Source organism: Pestalotiopsis fici (genome assembly GCF_000516985.1).
Source record: "Pestalotiopsis fici W106-1 unplaced genomic scaffold PFICI_Scf_4, whole genome shotgun sequence".
In the NCBI taxonomy this organism is placed as follows: Eukaryota; Fungi; Ascomycota; class Sordariomycetes; order Amphisphaeriales; family Sporocadaceae; genus Pestalotiopsis; species Pestalotiopsis fici.
Window position 1 is genome coordinate 70,049 of NW_006917094.1, and position 20,262 is coordinate 90,310.

At 50.5% G+C, this 20,262-nt stretch overlaps 5 protein-coding genes across 5 annotated transcripts; 1 reads left to right on the forward strand and 4 right to left on the reverse strand.

The window, feature by feature from the left end:
* Positions 1-852: 852 nt before the first annotated feature.
* Positions 853-2,617, reverse strand: PFICI_05978 (uncharacterized protein; the record flags this gene model as incomplete). The annotated part of the gene is made up of 2 exons (XM_007834559.1): positions 853-2,352; positions 2,408-2,617. 2 exons carry the CDS (start codon positions 2,615-2,617, stop codon positions 853-855), a joined length of 1,710 nt encoding a protein of 569 aa, XP_007832750.1.
* A 2,317-nt stretch (positions 2,618-4,934) lies between these two features.
* Positions 4,935-8,706, forward strand: PFICI_05979 (uncharacterized protein; the record flags this gene model as incomplete). Its single annotated transcript, XM_007834560.1, has 2 exons — positions 4,935-8,056; positions 8,118-8,706. The coding sequence occupies 2 exons, from the start codon at positions 4,935-4,937 to the stop codon at positions 8,704-8,706; spliced, it is 3,711 nt and encodes a 1,236-aa protein (XP_007832751.1).
* A 560-nt stretch (positions 8,707-9,266) lies between these two features.
* On the reverse strand, positions 9,267-11,234 carry PFICI_05980 (Lysophospholipase; the record flags this gene model as incomplete). Its single annotated transcript, XM_007834561.1, has 1 exon — positions 9,267-11,234. The coding sequence occupies one exon, from the start codon at positions 11,232-11,234 to the stop codon at positions 9,267-9,269; it is 1,968 nt and encodes a 655-aa protein (XP_007832752.1).
* Positions 11,235-13,367: 2,133 nt separating this feature from the next.
* PFICI_05981 (uncharacterized protein) lies at positions 13,368-15,362 on the reverse strand (the record flags this gene model as incomplete). The annotated part of the gene is made up of 4 exons (XM_007834562.1): positions 13,368-13,965; positions 14,025-14,755; positions 14,813-15,020; positions 15,184-15,362. 4 exons carry the CDS (start codon positions 15,360-15,362, stop codon positions 13,368-13,370), a joined length of 1,716 nt encoding a protein of 571 aa, XP_007832753.1.
* A 2,717-nt stretch (positions 15,363-18,079) lies between these two features.
* On the reverse strand, positions 18,080-18,558 carry PFICI_05982 (uncharacterized protein; the record flags this gene model as incomplete). Its single annotated transcript, XM_007834563.1, has 3 exons — positions 18,080-18,249; positions 18,299-18,419; positions 18,475-18,558. 3 exons carry the CDS (start codon positions 18,556-18,558, stop codon positions 18,080-18,082), a joined length of 375 nt encoding a protein of 124 aa, XP_007832754.1.
* Between the last annotated feature and the right edge of the window lie 1,704 nt (positions 18,559-20,262).

Genomic DNA, 20,262 nt, shown 5'->3' on the forward strand with positions numbered 1-20,262 from the left:
TCGGGCATGGATCTGCAAATAACATGCCGCCATTGTAGGTATGTCTTGCCTGCGAGCTCAAGCTTAAATCTTGTGGTGCTTATCCAATAGAACTTTACTGCCTTACTTTGAATCTCAGCCATTGGCGTAAACATATCTACATACCGTAACCGACCTGCCTCTACCCGTCTTCAAGAGTCCTGATCTGGCCATAAATTTTTTTATAGGTTTTTATTTCTCCATCATATTGGGATAGCAATGAGAAGGAGTGGGTGGAGACAGTCTACAGCAAGCCCTTCATTATTCATCAAATGAAGCCACCCTCTCTCTGTTATACATTACAAGCATTGTTGTGCTTCATGCACAAGGTCGGACTTGATGACATGTAATACAAAGGCTGAACTCCATAAAAGATGAGCGCACCGCCTCGCATTTCGATCTAGTAACATTGAAATAACACTTCCAGTGTCAGGGTAGTAGATTTTGGCTATTACTGGCGGACACCTCGTAGATCTGCTCATCTGTTTAGACTGCCGTGCACGATTTGTTGGCAAGCTCGAGGGGAAAACGGAAAGACTCATGTTTTTTATGACTAAGGTAAATATTCTGATTTCTTATACATCGCTAGCACTGGATTAGTCTCACAAGCTTTACTGTAATGTCTACTAGTAGGTAAAAAGCAGTGTTGCCACTCCCAACTTTTATGCATTTGACAGGCATCACGACTGCCATCAATAGTATGTCTTGGACCGAAGAAATAAAACAAAAGAAAATTAAAAAAACAAAAAAACATCTTGCTCAATGCAGCCCGATAATGCACACAGAACGCCAAGTGAACGTGATCTCGAGAAGCCAGTATTGTCCGGGCCAAAATTAGTGGTGGCTGTGGTCTGAATGGGCTGAACGTATTGAACCTGCGCCATTCTGCGATGCCGGAGCGGAACAACAGCCTTCGTCAACGCAGTCATCGGTGCATCCAAGGAGGCACTGGCCGGTGGCAGCCTTGGGGCAATTTGCGGCCGTGTTCCCATCCCGGGCGGCAGCTTGTTCGTCATGGTTACAGGCCTCGTCCAGGCAAAACTCTGGCTGAATAGTGGCACTGTGAATTCCGTACGCGTGCAAGCATTTCCGAGCCTGCTTCATGAGGGTCATGTACTTGACACCACCATCTTGAGAGGCTGAAAAAGCTACCTGGACGTGCATCGAAGCGACAATCTTGGTATCCGAAAGACGCCAGACGTGAACGTGATGGCAGCTAGTAACTCCCTCAAGTGTCTGTATGTCCTCCTTGATGTCCTGGATATCAATCTCGTCTGGCGTGGCCTGCAGAAGGACCTTGGCGCTAGCCGTGGTGAGCGGCAGAGCAGTGTGAAGAATTATAGCCGTGATCAAAAGGGAGACTGCAGGATCGGCATAGTATTTCCAGGACCAGTCGGTGAGCCAAATGATGAGAGCTGTAATGATGACACCAACATTGCCGAGAGCATCGCCAAGGACATGCAAAATCATAGCATTCATGCCCATGTCCGCATGGTTATGGCCATGGCCGCCATGTCCACCGGATGATGGCTTCTTTGGCTTGCTATGGTTGTGCTCCTTGTGTACTCCTGAGTCGCGTCTACTTCGACCGATTGAAGGATGCTTGTGGTCGTGGTGGCCATGGCCATTGTCCTTGATCGCAGTGCCGTTAGAGTTGAGAAGAGGAGTCTGTTCGTTGGCTACACCATCACCATCCATAGAGCTGTCATCCGAGTCTCCAATATTGGTTCGACTGTGATCAATAATGTTCTGTCGGAAACTGGCAGGGTGGAAACTGTGGTCGTCGATACTTTGCAGGCGGCTATGCTTGAGGCTACCGGCACGACGTCGCTCATGACTCTTGGAACCCGAAGATCGACTCTGGCTGCGGCCAACGTGTTCAGATTCAGATCGACGCCCAAAGTCTGCATTATCGAAATGAATTCGCCGAACGGTGTCGGGGGAACTGCCCGCCGCGCTTGCCCTTGCTATGGCAACCTCTGGGAAGATATCGGTAACTGGACCATCATCGGCTGCCAAGTTGCGGCCATTTGTATCTACCCGGCCTTCTTCGGCCAATGCGGCTTCATTGTGGTCGTGGGCATGGTCGTGGGCGTGCTCTCCATCATGACTGTGCTCGCTTCCATGTCCATGGTCATGTCCACCGTGGCCAAGAACCACAAAGCCAACAAGGTTTGAAGCAAGGCCGCAGCAGCCAACAATAAGTATGATTTGCGGGTTCGTGATCTCGGGCGGGTCAATGAACCTCGTAATAGACTCGAGAATGATGGAGATACAAAGCGCAATCAAGAATACAGCGTTGAAGAAGCCTCCGAGAATTTCGGCACGAACCCACTGCTCCCGAGTTAGTCGTCTAAAAGTGCATCGTGAATAAGGGATATAATCTTACGCCATAGGAGAACTTGTCCGTGGACTGCCTCTTGGATATTCTGACCGCCCAAAGACCGACGGCGAGCGAAATGATGTCGTTTAGCATGTGAAAGGCATCGGCCGTGAGTGCCAAGGAGTGGACGACAAGTCCGGCAATCAACTCGACGAGGAAGAAGACCGTGTCAATAGCCAGCATGATGCTGATACGGGCGGACTTTGACAACCCCATGGCGGCGGTTGGTGGTCGTCCACGCAAGACAGTATCGTTGCTATTCGAAGAAGGATGCGGCGAAAATTGTACAGTCGAGGTATGGACGGAGATTGGTGTCGGCGCGTGCTTTCCGATGTGCGATATGAATTATTTCCCCCCTCCTTCTTCTCTGGGATCTGATAATCGACTAGGTTGAGAATGGCAAGCGGCAATAAGCCCTTTTCTTCAGTTGTCGCTAGACACAGGCGTTTCGAGAGGAGAGGCTGTTTGCCAAAATTCGGAAGTGTGTAGATTGGCAGGTAGAAGAGAATACAGATGTGGTCACGTAATAAAGGCAAGTAGAGGCCGGAGACAATCGGGGACGGAAGATGGCTCTGTGAGAATTGCTGATTTAGTGATAGATTGCTCAGCCGAGCAGACTTTCCGTTACCGTGTGGGTCGTGAGGGCCAAATGATTAAATGTCAGGACAGAAGAATAAAAGGTCACCGGCAATGTCAGCCGGGTATCGAAATAAAGGATCGCGACACCGGGGGTCCTAAAGAAGGTTTGCAGAAAAAAGTATGGAGTAGAGCAAACCGCCGCCCCTCTGTTATCTGTTTTTGCCTCCGGTGCAGCTTTTGGGTGCTGTTTTTTTTGAAGCGGAGGGCTGAGGATTGAACGTTACCGACACTGCGGTTTTTTGGCCCTGGGGTCGTGCAATTGCCCCAGTTACGTCAAAAGTGCCCGGGTTGATTGGCTTGTCTTGCTCAGGGTGAGTGGATCACTAGACCGTTTGGTGTCACCATATGTGGTTTATATTGTTCTATCTGCAGGGCCATGAGACGTCCTCCATTGGCTGTTGGTACTCTAGAAAATGTCATCGGCTTATTGCAATTCTCTCCTCCCATCTACATATTCCTTGCCTTTGCAGGCTCATCACTTTTGACTCGTGGGTGTGTGGTGCATCCTGTCAAAATTAAACGCACAATGTGCAGACAAGTATGGTCGAATATCTTCTAGCTACCTGCATAACCTACGAGGAAGGTACGGGCCAGCATCTAGGTTGATTCTTTGGAGGGCGGAGCAGCATAGAATGGATCTTTGAGTTGTGGTCTTAGGTTGTACAGTTTTCAGATCGGCATGACTTGTAACATTGAACACCCTCTAGCAAATGCCGTACAAAACAGCCTCATTTCTTCGGCATTCTTGTGCTCCCTAGCCAGACCATAAGCGTTCCCCAGGGTTTGACTCTAGCCGCGCCAACTTGCCTTCATCTCAGCTTGTAATTAGTCTCTCTTCACTGTGCTCAGTAATGTAATTTGCCTCGGCCATCAACAGACTAATAATGCATCTTTTGAATACAGGGCCCAATCCCTTCAATCCAGACTCTTCGCGAAATAGTTCCTAAAAGCACCTTTGTTCTATACTTCGCTATCTATTAGATAGACATATATATAACATAATAAATGCGAGCTCGTCAAAAGTGGTCAATAATGACATGGGAGAGGTGAATGGGACAATCTACATCAAGGTAAGTTTTCTTGGCGTGTCCTCAAAACGATCGGAGGAGCTCCAATGTCGGGATTAAGGGGATCCAGCGAGGTATGCAAGCTCAATGTAGGGCCCGTATGTCTACAAGGCAGCCAGGAAATCATGACTCAAGGGAATGAAATGGCCTGCTTAGGTTACAATCTCAAAGGATATTTCCCAAGAAGACCGAACGGATTGAGAGCTCTCTCTTTTTCTCTCCCTTTTCCCTATTGTCTTCCTGTTCCTTTGCTATGCATCGCACAATCTACATAGGACGACATGACAAGGAAAGTAGTAGCCTGTCGGGGAATAATGGTAGTGTGAAGCTCTTTTCAGTGCTTTCCGGCGCTTGTCTTGCAGCTATTGGCCAGGGTCTCGACGGAGTACCGACACCTCTCGCGTAGTGCGCACATACGATGCATGAGGCTCCAGCTTAATTATGATAATATTTCGCAACAGATGCTACGCGTTCCCCGCATGAATACCCGATATGAATGCATCATTTCTAATGTTTACTTTTTGCCATCTGAGTCGATCCCAAAGACAAACGAGCATAGGCATTTGGTGCAATATTAAAGGTTGCCCTGTCAACGTCGCCCCACCAGCTGTCGAGCTCTGACCAAGCACGCGTGGTGGAGTAAACAAGGTTCAATTTATTTTCAAAGCGGCTCCCCTCGTCAACAAGTCGCACCCTTGTTTGTGCAGACTCTAGCACTTTCTCCCTGCGAGAGAGCTTTTTTCTGTCCAACGGTAAGAAGCATTTACTCTCAGTCGACCAATCCATCGGACCATCCGCCTACTGTCGACAAACACCAACCACACACCATGGAGGTCTCGAGCCCGCCCAAGCGAATGACTCGCGCCCGGGCAGCTGCGCACGCGGGCAGCACAGCAACCACCAAGACCACCAAAGCCGCCCCGACAAAGCCCACCACCACGCGTACCGCCGCCTCAATGAAAAGGAAAGCGCGCGCAGATGAAGACGATGAAGACCATGAGGAATCCCAACAACAGGCCGAGGCTCCCGCTGCTGCCGAGGCCGGCCCCAAGCCCGTGAGAGCACGAGGCCGGCCCAGGAAGGTCGTCGAGCCAGAGCCAGAGAAGGAGCCTGAGTCCAAGCCTGCCACATCTACGCAAGCAACAGGAGGACACACTGCCGCACGCGCGACGCGCGGTCGCCCGAAAAAGACAATCGAGGAACCCTCCAAGCCAGAGCCCGTCAAGACAACACGAACGCGCACAAGAAAGGCTCAAACAGATGAAGACAAGACACCTGCCGCCTCCGCTCCCGTCAAGAAGACGACGACCCGAGGCCGTGCCGCTCCCGCTGCCACCAAGGCGGCCGGCACTATTTGCACTGAGCCAACCACCAACCCTACGCCTGGCTTGAAGTCCAACATATCCAGACCCGCGTCCAGGATCGCCACTTCTACTAAGAAATCGGTAACTTTCCAGGAACCAGAGAAGGAGAATATGGTTCCCCCTCTCGCTAACAAGGCAAAGTCAAAGACGGATACCGAACCAGCGACCGGCATGCGCGCCAAGCCAGTGCGCAAGGCTGCTGCTGCCACAAGGGCTACACGAACCAGCGCCAGAACTGCTACGTCTGCCGACAAGAAGGAGAAGTCGGCCCCTCTAAGCCCTAAGAAGGATGGTCAGAATCGCCCACTCTCCAGAGCTAGCAATTCTGATGATGAGCTTGCCGGCTATGATGAACCTGTCAAGCCCTTGATGAAGAGTCCGGTCAAACCCCCCGTTCACAGAAACGCGGATATGGCCATGACAGCGGCTCCTAGCACTGAGGAGGGCCGCGAGTGGTCAGACGATGATGACGAGCTAGCTGGCACATCTGTCTTTGCTAGTCCTGCCAAGAGACTCCCCTCGACGCCTTTCAAGGACACAATGAAGTCACCAGCCAAGAGATCGGAAGGTGTTCCGCAATTGTTATTCTCTGGTCAAGCAGTTGACACTGAAACTGCCCAATCTCCTTTTAAACCCTCTGCTCTACAATCGCCTGCCAAGCGACCCCAGGTCCCCATTCCTGGCCTCCAGGCACCCTCTGCTGAGTCATCAAGCCAACCCAAGTCACCCTTCAAAGCATCGCTGCTGGGATCGCCAGCCAAGAGGCCAATGTCTCCGATCAAGTTCGCGGAACCAGTTTCTCGTACTGTAAATATCGACGCGCTCTCCTCACCTGCGCCGAAACCATTAATGGTGGATGGGCCAGCTGCTACATTGCCCATGGATGAGGATCAAATTGAAGAGGCAAATGCTTCTTCCGAGCTGCCAAGTGCTGATGGTGACATTGACATGTCAGAGGACGATGAGGAAATCAATCTTGAATCACCCGTTCAGCTTGAGTTCCCAGGCCGCCTCTCTGCTGTACTTCCTCGACATGCAGACCCCGCTTTGCAAGACAAGTCTTCACCACTCAAGGCCCTCTCCGCTGCTCAACTGGAGCCTTTCCCCATTGCTCCCGAGGAGAGTTCGGTTGCTGCAGGGCAAGCTGCACATGTGGCTGCAGAGGAAGTAGCCATGGAGGATGCAGAGGAAGACAATATGGAGGTCGACAACGCTGTCAACGAGGATGCGCTTGTTGAAACACCTGCACAGGATGATGTTGATTCCCCGAATGACACTTCTGACACGGAAACGAATATTCTGCCAGAATCCGAAGATGGCAACCTCGACGACGAGCCTGTCACTGGTGACCAAACCGCAACTGAATCTCAGGATGACAACGATGCACGATTTTCTGCAGTCCCCGCCACGCCTACTCCTGGGTCCTCCAAGGCATCCAGAAGCGGTCTACCTTCAAGCGCTATCAAGAATGCCGGTCGTGCAATTCGGTCTGTGACTAGGAGTTCAAAATTGAGTTTTACGCCATTGGCCAAGCAATTGGGTGAATGGCGATCGGGAAGTCCATTGAAGACGAGCACCCTTGCAGCATCTCCATCGGACAGTGAAGGCTATTCCCTGGTCGAGGACCAGGCTAGCACCCCTGGTCAATCTCCTGCAAAGGGAACCTTCTTTGAGGATGAGATGCGGGTTCGTGCAGAAATGGAAGCAGGAATGGGAAGCGAGGCCGAGGCTGAAATGATGGCCGCTATTGAGGCAGACCTTGCTGCCAGCTTTGAGGAGCCCGAGGAACCCGACTTTGACGAAATCCCTGTCACAAGTGAGGACGTACAGTTAGCTGCCGAGGCGAATGAAATGTCGCTGCTTGAGCCCGAGGAGGTTGAGCAGGTCATTGAAGCCCAGGCTCATGACGACACAATCTCAGAAGCCAGCCAAGAATATGGCGATGAGAACGCGCTTCCCATTGACCCGGCTTTGTTGGGTTCCAACGGCAGACAAGCTCCTGTCACACCCGTTCGACCTTCGGCCATGCGCACCTTCAACACAACCACCAAGGTTCCCTTGAAACCAGCTGATGACTCGACACCAAAGAGCATGAAGAGGCGCAGCGCAAGTGCTTCTCGAGTTCCGGCAAAGCGGCCTACAGGTCCCACCAGAAATGCGACCGTCATCTCGTACTCGCCGACCAAGGAATCAGCCGAGGAGGATCTCCTGGACGAGGAGCACGATGAGCAACCCCCGGTCACACCATCAAAGTCCGATATTTGGTCCAGCATTGGCACACCAGCTCGCACACCTAGGCATGATTTGAACCCAACTCTACTTCGCGGTGCCGTCGTCTTTGTCGACGTTCACACTAGCGAGGGTGCGGATGCCAGCACTGTCTTTATCGACTTGCTCACGCAAATGGGCGCTCGCTGCGTCAAGAGCTGGCCTTGGAACCCGGCCAACCCCTCAGAGGCCGAATCCTCAACATCGAAGATTGGCATTACACACGTTGTCTACAAAGATGGCGGCAAACGAACCATGGAAAAGGTTAGGGAGAGCGGCGGTGTCGTTCAATGTGTTGGGGTCTCTTGGGTCTTGGAGTAAGTCAATTTACAAGAACCGTGCATGCACAATAAATGATGAATGCTAACATGATGGCAGCTGTGAACGCGAGAATGAGTGGCTCGATGAAGCCCCTTACTATATCGACACCGCTCTGGTGCCCCGTGGCGGCGCACGTCGCCGTAAGAGCATGGAGCCCAAGGCCATTGCCAACCTCAATGGTACACTAGTCACGCCAGTGAAGCAGGCACCAGCACCCCGCGAGTGCCAGACGGTCCCCAACAACCGCATGGGCAGACGAGACAGCACAGTCTGGATGCACTCGCCCTCCAATCCCAATGACGAGGATGAGGAAATGGAAGACGTTGGACACGATGACTGGGACGGTAGCATGCTTACTCCAGTGCCTAAGACGCCTGCTCCAGAGGCACTTCATCGTTATGTCTCGGAATTGGATGTTACACCCGAGACCCCGGGTGCCGATTGGTCGGGAGCCGACTCACCCGAGAAAAATGAAATGCTTATGCGAACAGCACCGCCCAAGCAGACCACATTTGCTGATCTGGGCCAAGGTATCTTGGGCCAAAACAAGGACCAGAGCGTTTTGATGCGACTCATGGCTGCTCGTCGCAAGAGCATGCAGTTTGCTCCCAAGATTGCATCTCCTTTAAGCAAAGCTTGGAACTAGAATCACGTCGCTCAAGAGCGAGCAGCATCCATCGGCAACTGGACTCCACCAAGAAGCCTCGAGGCTGTTGGAGTAACTGATATCTGTCTCGGAGGCTCAGGACACAGGTTGGAAGGGACAGGACTAAGACATTGTCACTCTTTAAGACAGGCATTGCAAGGCGATTGGCGTTCATGATATGGGTATTGGGTCCCCAAGGGTATTGTGGTTTTAATGCTTTTTCTTTGCACTGTAGGGATATTCAAAACACGAAGCTAGCAGATGCTTCTACTGTAAATGAGTCTAACAAAGCTCGTGCCACTATAGAATTTTCCAAATCATGTGGACATGCGTGTTCAGGTATTGGACAAAAGTTCGAGTCCACGAGCGTTCATCATGCATCCATGGTGGCACTCACAAGGGCAGAAATCATCTTGGCATGGTGAATAAATGCAAGGAACCAACGTCTTTTGAAAACCTATACTACTAATGCAATGCCCCATGCAATTACGCCATTTTCTTGTGGATATCATGATTCGTCAAAGAAAGTCAAAACAGTCAAACAATCCGCCCCTCTACTATTAGAATGCCAGTAGCAATAAGGTAATGCCCATTATGCACGACATCAGGCCGGCAGGTCCCTGTTTCACAAAGGACACTGCAGCACTCTCGGCAGAAAGTGTGAGAAAAGGCTCCGGCTCAAAGGAGCCGACGGCAGTGCTATTAACGGTGCCATCCCAGCAGTACTCGGTGAAGCAGTCTTGGCACACAGACGGCACATCTGCCCCAGCCTTGGCCCAGGTTCGCGACATGATGGCGCATCCAATGCAGGTTCTCCAGTTGCCGCTATCGCCAAGCGTGCCATTACCCATGGTGCCGACATTGTATCCATTTTGAATTATGTTGTTGCGCTCATCATCGGCATAGCTCGGGTCGTATGTGGAGACATTGCTCCAGGCTGTATAGGGTGTATTGGCAATGTAGACAACCAGAGGCGGGGCATTGTCGGGCGAGGTAAAGTTGTTGACATCGCAACCAAAGAATGTGGGTTTCCTGTTGAGACCAAGGTTGATAAACGTCTCAGCATCGGGTACGGCTGGGAATTCTGTGCCGTTGGCAATGCTGCCCTTGCTCCGATCATACGAGGCCCGAAGCGCCGTTCCGTTTGGCCAATTATACGTCGTGTCTGCTGAAGAGTCTACGGCAAAGATTACATCCACTGCTCGTTCGGGCTGGATCAGAGGATGGAGAGGAATGTTTTGCAAATCCTCTCCTCCATCAACAAGAGTCAAGGATTCCTGATCGACGTTGTAGTTGTTGCCTGTCGCGTCGTAGCCATAAAAGGGATTCGGTGCCCAATCGGCGATATCATCGTCCTCCTCTCCAAGCCAGTCCAGAATATCCTGGATAGTGCTGACCAGAAAGTCGGGAATGCCGGACGAAGTCAAGTTTTGCAAAATGAACTGGTTAAAAAGCGAGCTGCTTGTGCCCATGACGTAGCCATATTGATCGAAGCCCTCCACGCAGTGTCCATCGTCTGGTACACTGCCGTTGGTGAAGTTGGACCCAACATACTTGATGGGCGCAAATGCAAAAACGGTGGGATCAAATGTCCCAATTTCCCAGGGGTTCATCTCATACACCGTAGCGTTGAGAGTAATGACCTTGACACCAGGCACACGTCCATCTGCGACAAGTATGGGCATGGGTTGGTTGGCATCCTTGAAGTCCTGCGAGTCGGCAATCGACGAAAAAGTATAGGCTGGCCCGCCGTCGGTTGCATTAATCAGCTGATAAGAGAGAGCTCGACCCCAGTAATCGGTAATGGAGGCATCGTAACCAATGTCACGCTTGGCATCAACCTGATTGGCGATGTCGTCCCAGTACGAGGCAGTGTTGAGAATGGAAATTCCAGATTCCTCGGGACCTTGAAAGATGGATCTGTCAAAGGCCCAGACAGACGAGCCTGGACTGCCGTCTCGGAGCTCTACCACGGTGGAAAAGTTGTTTGCATAGATGGATCCAACAAGCCATCCACCGCCAGAGAGACCGGCAAGATATGTACTCGCCTGTAAGAGTCCACCGATACCACTGGCTTCCGATGATCCATTGACGCGACTGTCGGCAGCAGCGATGAAACCAGCACCGTTCATCAAGGCACGGTACCCACCTCCGGATACGGCAATGGCGACATTGGGAATGGCTGTCAAATTGTCCTTGTTGGAGGAAATGTACGACTCTGCATCAAAGTCGGTAATGTTGGAAGCACTCAGAAATGCACTCAGGGGATCCAAGACATTCTGTCGCCTCTTGTCCAGCCAATCCGATTCTGAAGTTGAGAGGTTGTGCGCGCTGCGAATGGTTGGTCGCGCCGACGGGCAGTCGACGTTTGCCGGTGCGTAGCCTCCAGACGGCGAGTCTGGCGAGGCACGATGAACAAGCTGCCGGCGGCGGTTGGCTAGCGCGAGGTCCAGTGCCGAGTGGCTGTCAGGCACGGCCAGCACGAGGCCAATCAGCGAAAGCAACGATGACGGCAACGAGAGCTGCATGGCTGGCAGCAGCAAAAATGCCGAATGATTCAACTGAATTTGTCCTTGACCAGGCCAGACAGACAGATATATAGAAAAGAAAAGAAGAATAAAAAAAAAAGGCACTTTTTTTCACCCAAGAAAGGTGGTTGCTCGGTTCTAGTACGAAACCCCCGAAAAGAAGGAATTGGGGTGCCCTACCTTAGGTAGGTAGCAGGTAGCCTTTAATTTTGCAGCCTGGCACAAGAGAAGAAGTTTGTTTTTAGTGTTGCGTCAGACACGAAACGAAACCAAAAGGATCAAGCAAAACACAAAGCTCGAGCAAATTGCTCTGGTGTAGGCAGGCATGTTTTATCACTTCTCTGTCTATTCCTCCGAGTGAGGCTCGGGTCTTTCGGCCTCGTACTCTTGGTTTTGTGGGTGGTGTCCACGCAATCCGAGCTGATAGTCTCTTCTGCCCAGGTCAGCTAAACAGTCACTACTTAAATTAGTGGCGGGACATCTGAGCGGTCGATGCAGAATAAAGGAAGAGAGAGAAAACAAGACATAATGCGCGAGCAGTCCCCTGCTTTCGGGCAGCAGAAACGGGAATGGATGTGCAGCCTATGTGCGACAGCCAAGCCCGTCATGCTTATATGAATCTCCAAACACGGAAAAAAAATCCCAAGAGGAAGGCATTGTGATCAGCTGATTGCTCCTTGGCTTATTATATTCATTCATTCGCTCGGCAAGACACATCCGTCGAGGGACAAGTCGGGTTCCATTGTTTTGTCAGTTGACGACTACCGCGCCGTTGCATAGCGGCTGGCTGCGTCTACTGGCTTCACTGGTGCTGTGCACACATGCGCCCGTCCAGTTGTCCCCAGCACAGTTCCGGCTGGGCGGCGGCACAATGATGCCATAGCATCTCCCAAAACAGTCTTGGGGCGCTGGGGCTGGTTTGGTTGGGTGGGTTTAAGCTTGTTAGCCCCGGGGCCATCCAGGGATTGGAACGCTGTCAATCGCCCCGGCAATCTGCCAATTCCCGTCTCCGAGGTGCACATGGATTAGGCCCTTGCAGTAGGCCGCTGTAGAAGCTCGTCAGATCTCGCGAAGCTGCGTCATGTTTCTAACCTTGTCCCGCCTGCAAAACTCTTCAGGCAAGAAGCAATCTAGGCTCTGCTTGTACTGACTCCGCTTAATAAGAGATTTATATAACTCGTACACAATAGCGAGAGTAGTTCTTCTTTCCAACCCATTCTTAGCCGCCAGCAATTGGGAGACAAAGGGCTCCCCCTTCCTGCTTACATTTATGATAACGCGCATAAGCATCACTGTGGAGGCAGTGTTGCGCGACGCTGGTGCTGATACTCTTCAGGCTGTGCGGGACCTACTAGATCCCCCAGGATCGGGGTCATCCAAGGCGAACCCAGAAACTCCTCTTATCATCATCGTATAGACTCTCGGTTGTTTTGACAGACACCGTACTCGTCTGATCTCATGACAGACTTCGGCATGCGTATAGCCCAAGCCGCATTTTGGCTGTGCCTCAACACTTTCGACGACGGCAGGCATCCATTTGCTCCTAGTATGACGTCGTGCATAGCACAGGGAGGGAAAAACTGACCCCATTCAACTTGGCCACAGCCAAAGATCCTTGGGTCAGGTATCACATGATAGCCCCCTTTCAATTATCCAGTCAATCCAATGGGTTTTTGTGCCCATCAGTTCACGATGACTCGACCGCATTTCGCATCGACTTCCAACACAGTCTATGCTAACTCATACGCATGTTTGATCGTTTTATATCATTGATCTATATAAATTAATAAGGGAAAAGTCATGCTCAACCCTTACTCATGGGTATCATCAAACGAAATGGGGAAGACAAAAACATTACCATCTAGTTTAATGAGGTGAAATGAGTCCAGTGTGCTGTTTACACAGCTGACAACGTCAAATGTTCCCTTTCTCATCATATCCTGTCCGCCATGCCCGGCTTTTCCTGATACGCAGAGAGAACTTGTCCTGGTCCGAATGTCATTGAAGGTGCGAAGAATAAGAAATTTATGAGCCAATAGCCGGAGGCTGCTCTCGTCGTCGTAAATATCATAAAAAATCCCGCCGTAATAAAGTGTACGGGAAGAAACGTATAATGTCCAGATGGGTCGAGCCTCATCTGTACGTACTGTGAGGGCCCGAAACTACAACGTGCTTGACGCCATCGGGCATCATACGGAGCCATTCGCCCCAGCACTCTGTATCAATGTTCTCCTCTGACAGTCTGATGGATAGATTCAAATGATAGCCACCATGTGCATCTGGGTTGAAATTTGGCGTCCGTGGTTGCCTACCCTGCAATGGCGATAACGTAATGGACGGCAATCTCGAGTCGCCAGATACATGCAGGTGCAGCGGTATCGATGTTTTCAATGCATGGCCAGGAGATTGCCTTTCTTGTGCAGTCTTCGTGTACATTGCCAGAAGCCGTACATGCAACTCTGCCACGGACAGAGCGCTGAGCACATGCTGGCTTAGGCGGGCACGCAACTGCTGAATGAATGCCTGCGTAAAGGTATTTCTGCCCAGCAAGCCATAATCTTCCTCTAATGCAGATGCGGCGAGAACTTCGAGAGCTCCCTTTCGGCGTGTCATCTTTGAAGATACATGGTATACAGCATCAAATACAATAAGCGTGTCTGACCTCGCTCCTTCCAGCAGCTCTTGGATGCCACTCCATCGAATAATGGATGAGCCCTCGCGATCGAGAGGACTAGAATGTCTGAGTCAGTGAGTTCCAGTGACAATAGGCTTTTCAAACAGCCGACGTACCTTGCCAATACCATCTCGCCATCTTCAACAGAAGTCCAGCCGTTGTAGTAGACAATCTTTAATGTGTCCCTCGTGTCTCGGTCCTCTGCAAAGTCATTTATCTCCCTGGAAAGCCATCTTTGCGAGTTTTTGCATAAACCCGACGATGAGAATGGAATCTGGATAATTCTGGTGGCAAAGGAATATTCATGAAAAACTTTCTGCAAGTCTTCCACGGCACCCAACACATCACGACTCTCGTCATCCTCTTGCCAGCAAATGAGCAGTGCCTCCACTGCATTGTAGCGTCCGGTGTAAGGGCCAGACAAGTGTCGGGAAGCGGCAGTGTCGAGCTCTGATTTGATGAAATCAATATTGGGCAGAGTTGTAATGGCAGGTGGTGCTGCAGCCATGGGAGGCATGGGAACTGATGCATCCAAGCGCGGTCCCGATGGCAGAGGGGTTCGGATGCGCGACTCGCTCAGTGGTGGCCGTCCCGGCAAAGTCTGTGACATTGGTGGAGTGGGCGTTGAATCAATGTCCATGTCTTGAGGGTCATGGGCATAGCTCTGCCGTACAAGACCAGATGCAGGACTAAGAGGGCGGCCTACCAAGGGCGCGAGTTCCTGCAGTGGACTATGTGCCGCCTGATACTTTCTCATGGCATCCTCCCAGGTCATATTGTGATGATTCGGATGACATGCCACGCGTCTCCTGCGGCAATCTGTGCAGGCGCCTAATTTTCGAATGAGCTAAGGTCATGGTCAGCCTAGAGTGGTTTGGGCAAAAGTAAAGGGAATGAACTTTACAGCCGCCTTTTCTCTCTGTGCAGCAGAAAGAGGACCTGTCCGCCTCCGGCTGGTGCGGCGATTACCCGAAATCTCGGCGCCATCCTTGACCGAGAAGATAGACTGAGAAGACTCTACACTGTAGGCTGTCGAGCTGCTGTCACTGGTGGCATTGGACGTGACAGTCACATCGCTGGCGACGGTGGATATTGAAGACCCAGTGTCTTTCCTAAAGGATTGTCAACATCTGAGCGAAGTTGGCACGGAAGGGATTTATAAATGCAGACCAAAGTCCAGAAGAAATGTAGAAGGAGCAAGGAACAAATTGGCAGCCAAGCGTATATAATGACATGACAAATAATCATAATAGAGCGCATGCAATGCGTACGTACCTGACTGGCAGCGGTGACTTCACGCGAGCTGGAGAATGAATTCCAGACGTCTGAGCAAAGCCAATTTGATCATGCTGAGCTTGTTGATCCAATTGTCGAACGGGTTGTTGCTGCTGTTGCGACTGGGTGCGAGGATCATCCGACTTCAAGAGCTCTGCTAGGCTAGGTGCCGGGTGCATTTTTCTTCCAGGTCTTTGCGCCGATGATTTGAGGCTGCTACTACATCATAAGAAGAGTAGCGGAAAAAAGTGCCCTATTGTCTGGCTACGAGCACTCGCCTTGATAAGGCTCGACTCGTTCAGCAAAGAGCGACTTTGCAGAGAAAGTGATGAGCTACTAGCACCCCCAAGCAAAGACTAATCCAGATCTCTGCTCCAGGGGGAAAGAAAGAAGAAGAAAAAGAAAAGAAAAAAATCCCCTCAGTTCGTCCGTCCGCGCTCGTCGGCCGAGGAAAGCACCAACTGCTTGTGCAGTGCAGCAGCGCCTCCGTCGCTCGCAGAGTCTAGGCGCTCTGGATGAGCCGAGACGGAAAGCCCCAGAAAATCCAGGTAGTCGGTATAAGGTGAGGTAGGCGGCTGCGGCCACTGAGCAGGCAGGTAGCCGAGGAAATGCCGTCCGGGGGAAACAGGGAAGCTAGAGTCCAATTGCGGGTGCTAGACTCTCTCTGTTGTAGGAGTGGAGGGTCCCGTAGGTAAGGTAAGCACAAAAGACTCAGACCCGAGCCGAATAATCTTCTTCTTGTGGGCACACGATCAAAAACAACGACCGACTTGACAAGAGCGAGTATCTAATAAAGGGGGATCCTTGCACTCTTGGGTTCTTGGTTCTTTTGACTTATACAAGAGGGAAACCGATTGAAGAGGATGAGTATCCCAGTATATTATCATGCCTCCAAACGAGAATTGCTACGTTTATTAGACGCTCCCCTCAAAAGGTCATGGTCGCCCGCCACGTGGGCGTATCATTGCTGCTGCTCACATCCAGCCAGACCAAACAAAAGACCTCACCTCCGGCCATAGGGAGGTTACTAGGTAGGTAATACGCATTGCAAAGGAGGAACCAAACCCCCCTCCCCCATTCCCCGGATCCTTGGAACAGCGCCAATCACGGTGAGGTGTTGAGGTGTCTACAGCACCTACCTAGGTCTGCAGCCATTCGATTGTGCAGACCGGATTGCGCGACAGCCTCACAATAATGATATTTCATCTCTGCCGCCTTCTGCCGCGCTGCCTTTTTGCTCTACCCGGCCACACTCACCCCATTCCCTTTGGTGCCCTTCGGATTGCCTCAATCGATCGATGCCCCCTAGCCAGGGTTCTGATTTGCCTGTTTACCTCTTGGCATGGGGTGTTCGCTCACTCCGGGTGCAGCCCGATGGATCTATCTATTACAGATTGACCTTTCAATGCAGCATGCCGTCTCATCACACGACACGATGCCTTTCTCTGGGCCAGGATGGTTTGTTCCTTTTTGCTGCCTTTCTTTTCCCTCTGCTACAGCTATTGCTCTGTTTCCACTGCCAGTACTATATGCAGTACTCTGTACATATGGTTGTGTGCCAATCATAGCGACTGGACACCCATTCCCCTTCATCTACGAGACCTGCATGCCACGCACTCTATTGAGCGTTTTTATTTTTGTTTTCTTCCCCATCGTTCGGTAAAGGTCGGAGCGAGACCAGCCAGCCAGCCAGCCCATAGACTCCTAGATCTCCTTGCTGCAGCTCGCTCGCATGGGCTCCATCCAGGCTCTAGCCCTTCGGTGGATAGGTGGAAACCGCGGCAACTCCACGTCGATTGCGACGTACAGATTACCTCGAGGTAGTGCCGAACAATCTGACGATGCTCACCTACGTACCTCACACTACGCACTGCGCATTATCTACCTGCGTACCTGTCATGCTCCCGTGTGCGGACTGTGGGGTGTCGTGTTCTCCTGTCCTTTGCCAATACCAATGTATGTATGCCGTGCATGCGAAACTATGGCCACGACTTACCGTAGAAGTTCACATTAGCCGGGGTGTCCTTCTGTCGTGGCTGGTCGGCCCGAGGTGAGAGTCCTCGTCACTTTCCCTCACCGAGCACCCCTGCCATGCGATAAAAGAATACTACTTGGATATACTACTCAGTCTCAGCACGCAATTCAATTCTGCTGTACGGCATGGGCTAGACCCGACCAAACGATGCCAGCGTCCTACGATGAATTTGCATTTGCTCTTATCAGTCTCATGTTCGACGGTTCAAGGTGCAACCCTTTCGTCGCTCAAACAGGAATGGCAAAAATCACGCGAAGGTTTGCATGGTTATAGTCGGCGTTGGGCCTCGATGACTGTGTGCACACAGTGCTTAGGCGCTCATTCGGAAAATCTAGGCGGATTCGCTGCCGTGAAAGGCTACGAGCACAGCTCCCTGCATGTCAACAATGCAGCATCGACTCAATCCAATCGCTTCCCCCCAAGGATCCTTTCGGGAGTAGCATACGCTTTGTTTTCCACAATGTTCTTGCTTTTCGGCGACCATGATTCGATAGAGTTCATGCGGCTGGGACAGAAACAGTCAAGCATTGGGATGCCAAGAAACACATCATGGTAAGCAATTGGGCAACATGTTGCACCTCGTTTACTCTTTCACCCTCTGTTTACTGAAAGAGGTGGGCAAGAAACAAAAATAATCGGACCGTTCCACACAGTCGTTGACATTGGGCCTCGGCGAAGTTCAAAAATCACATATATTCGATTGGACACGGTTTAGCAATGTTGAATGCTTTGGCCCAACGTATCCAGCGCTCCTTGGGCTGCCTTCGTGGCTGAATCTATTCCATTGCTGAACCATTGAAAAGTTTACCACGTATCTCATTGAAACATCCTGAAAATATTGAAGATCAGGACCCAGATTATCTAAGCATAGGCGTTGAGAGCCTTCTCTAGGGTGTCATCCAGATCAGAAGTGTCACTCTTCGCCTTACCCGCACAAGTGGGCACTTCGTCAATGATCTCGTCGGCGAGGGCGTCAACACTGGTCTTTAGAGCTCGGGGTGTGGCGGCGAACATTCCTTGCTTGCCAATCTCTGTGTTTAGCAAGCTCTGGTGAACTTTCACAAACTGATGATTACGTACTAATGAATGCGTTGTAACTTAGGATTTCACTACCACTCACTTTTCCAAAGGCATCGCAAATGTCAGATTGTTCGGTCCTCTTATAGGGGTCTTCGGGCCCTCGCTTCATGGCGTCGACGTCCTTCATATTAGAATAACACAAGGCAATAAAATAATTCTCTAGACATGAGACCTACTGGGGCAGCTACAACAGGGTTGTCCGAGCCAGATACAGCATCGTTGGTGTTGGCGGACAGCGCCGCCAAAGAGGGTAGTGGCATTTTATTCTCCCTGTAAATAAATCAGTGCTGAAAAGCCAAAACGGTTCATTCAGATACTCTAGAATTATGATTTCAAAGAGTCACTTCAACAGTCACTGTGGAAATACCATTGGCCCAGCGTCCCTGATGTTTGCGCTGGTCTGTATCATTCCATTCCAACCAGTATCGCCGAGACAAATCGCAATACTGGTGGTTGGTTTAAACTTTGGCATCACACAGATCACTGACCAGTGACTGACAACCATTTCTTGAAATTCTGCAATGTAGTGAGCGGAATGCTGTGTCTTCTGTAGATTAGTCTCGGCCATCAGCCGGGTCGGTTTTCCAACAAAGTCCACGGGAGGGTCAGAAGGAGCTCTTTTCAAAGGACCTGACTAAACCTGGTGCAGGCTAACTCGCTACCCAGCCAGGACCTGAAATGATAGGATTAAACTTAATCTCTACTTACATTTCTCGTTTAGTGGGTGCCGATTTTATGCAATAAGGTAAAAATGTATTGGAAGTCATATGGCTGAAACGAACGATCCGAGAACAGCCAAGAAAAATATAGTTAAGGCTATGGATGCGATCCGAATGTACTTGCACACAATCTCCTTGCTGGACATGTGCCCTGGGAAACAGTCTTAAACTCATCCATATCCCATAAGCTCTTGTTGAAAGTTAAATGGCAATATTAGCCAATACATTTATTTATACTTGCTTCTATATAACTTACTGCAGGACTGTAAGGTCTTCTCAAACGTTGATATCAAATCATCTACCCCTTTGTCTGACTGGGGCATGGCGGACAGCATACCTAGCTTGAGAGAGTCTCTAGGCCCTTTGATTTTGAGGCTGTTATAACATTCAAGCAGAAGATGATCGAGTGCTTCTTGGCCCAGGAAGCCACAATCGTAAATCACAGATTTTGTGATGGCAACTGGACTGTTTATCGACAGACCGAACATTTACTGTTTGTATATGGCCACAACTTGAAGAATGTCTAACTACTTTTTCCGGAAAGACATTCGGTTCACGCCCTTGTGGTTACCAACGCATATCCATCAGGTTTGCGCTTATGATTTCGAATTCTTCCACGGATATTGACAGTCTCTTGCACGCCTTCGCAACGTACCGAGCGTGTGACCGAGCCAGATTGCAAAATCATCAGAAGGAATAATAACGCCAACACTTCCGAAATAGAAACCCGAAACCCACATCAAACTACACTATCTGCCCGTTAGTAAGGCACAATCCTGATTTGAAGATTTAGGAAGTTGGAGAAGAGCACGCGTTCCCCTAGAGACAATTAGGTGGCTCAAGTATGATCTGAAGACTGGACTGATCGGACGGTGTTGTGTCAGATATCAGATGCTACGGATGCATTATTGTGAGCTACTTTGAGGCATAATTCCATTCCATCAACGCATCATTGTGTAGATGCTTTACGGCCACACTGAAATTTGCACCATCTGAAGATGAAAGTACCGAAGTCCCAGCGAGTGATAGCGCACAAGATACCTTGCACCTATTACGTCTCTAGAGCTCTCTAGAGATAGAATACTTTCATTTCCGCTTTGCAATTAACCATAATTGTGCAACTCTGTATAGCCTTGGACATATTGATGCAAGTGACAGATGTAATTACAAATTGTATCATTTCCAGGTAAAACTCTTTACATAACCAAAATGTTGCTCGAGAAAAAAAAGTTTACAGGTAGATTC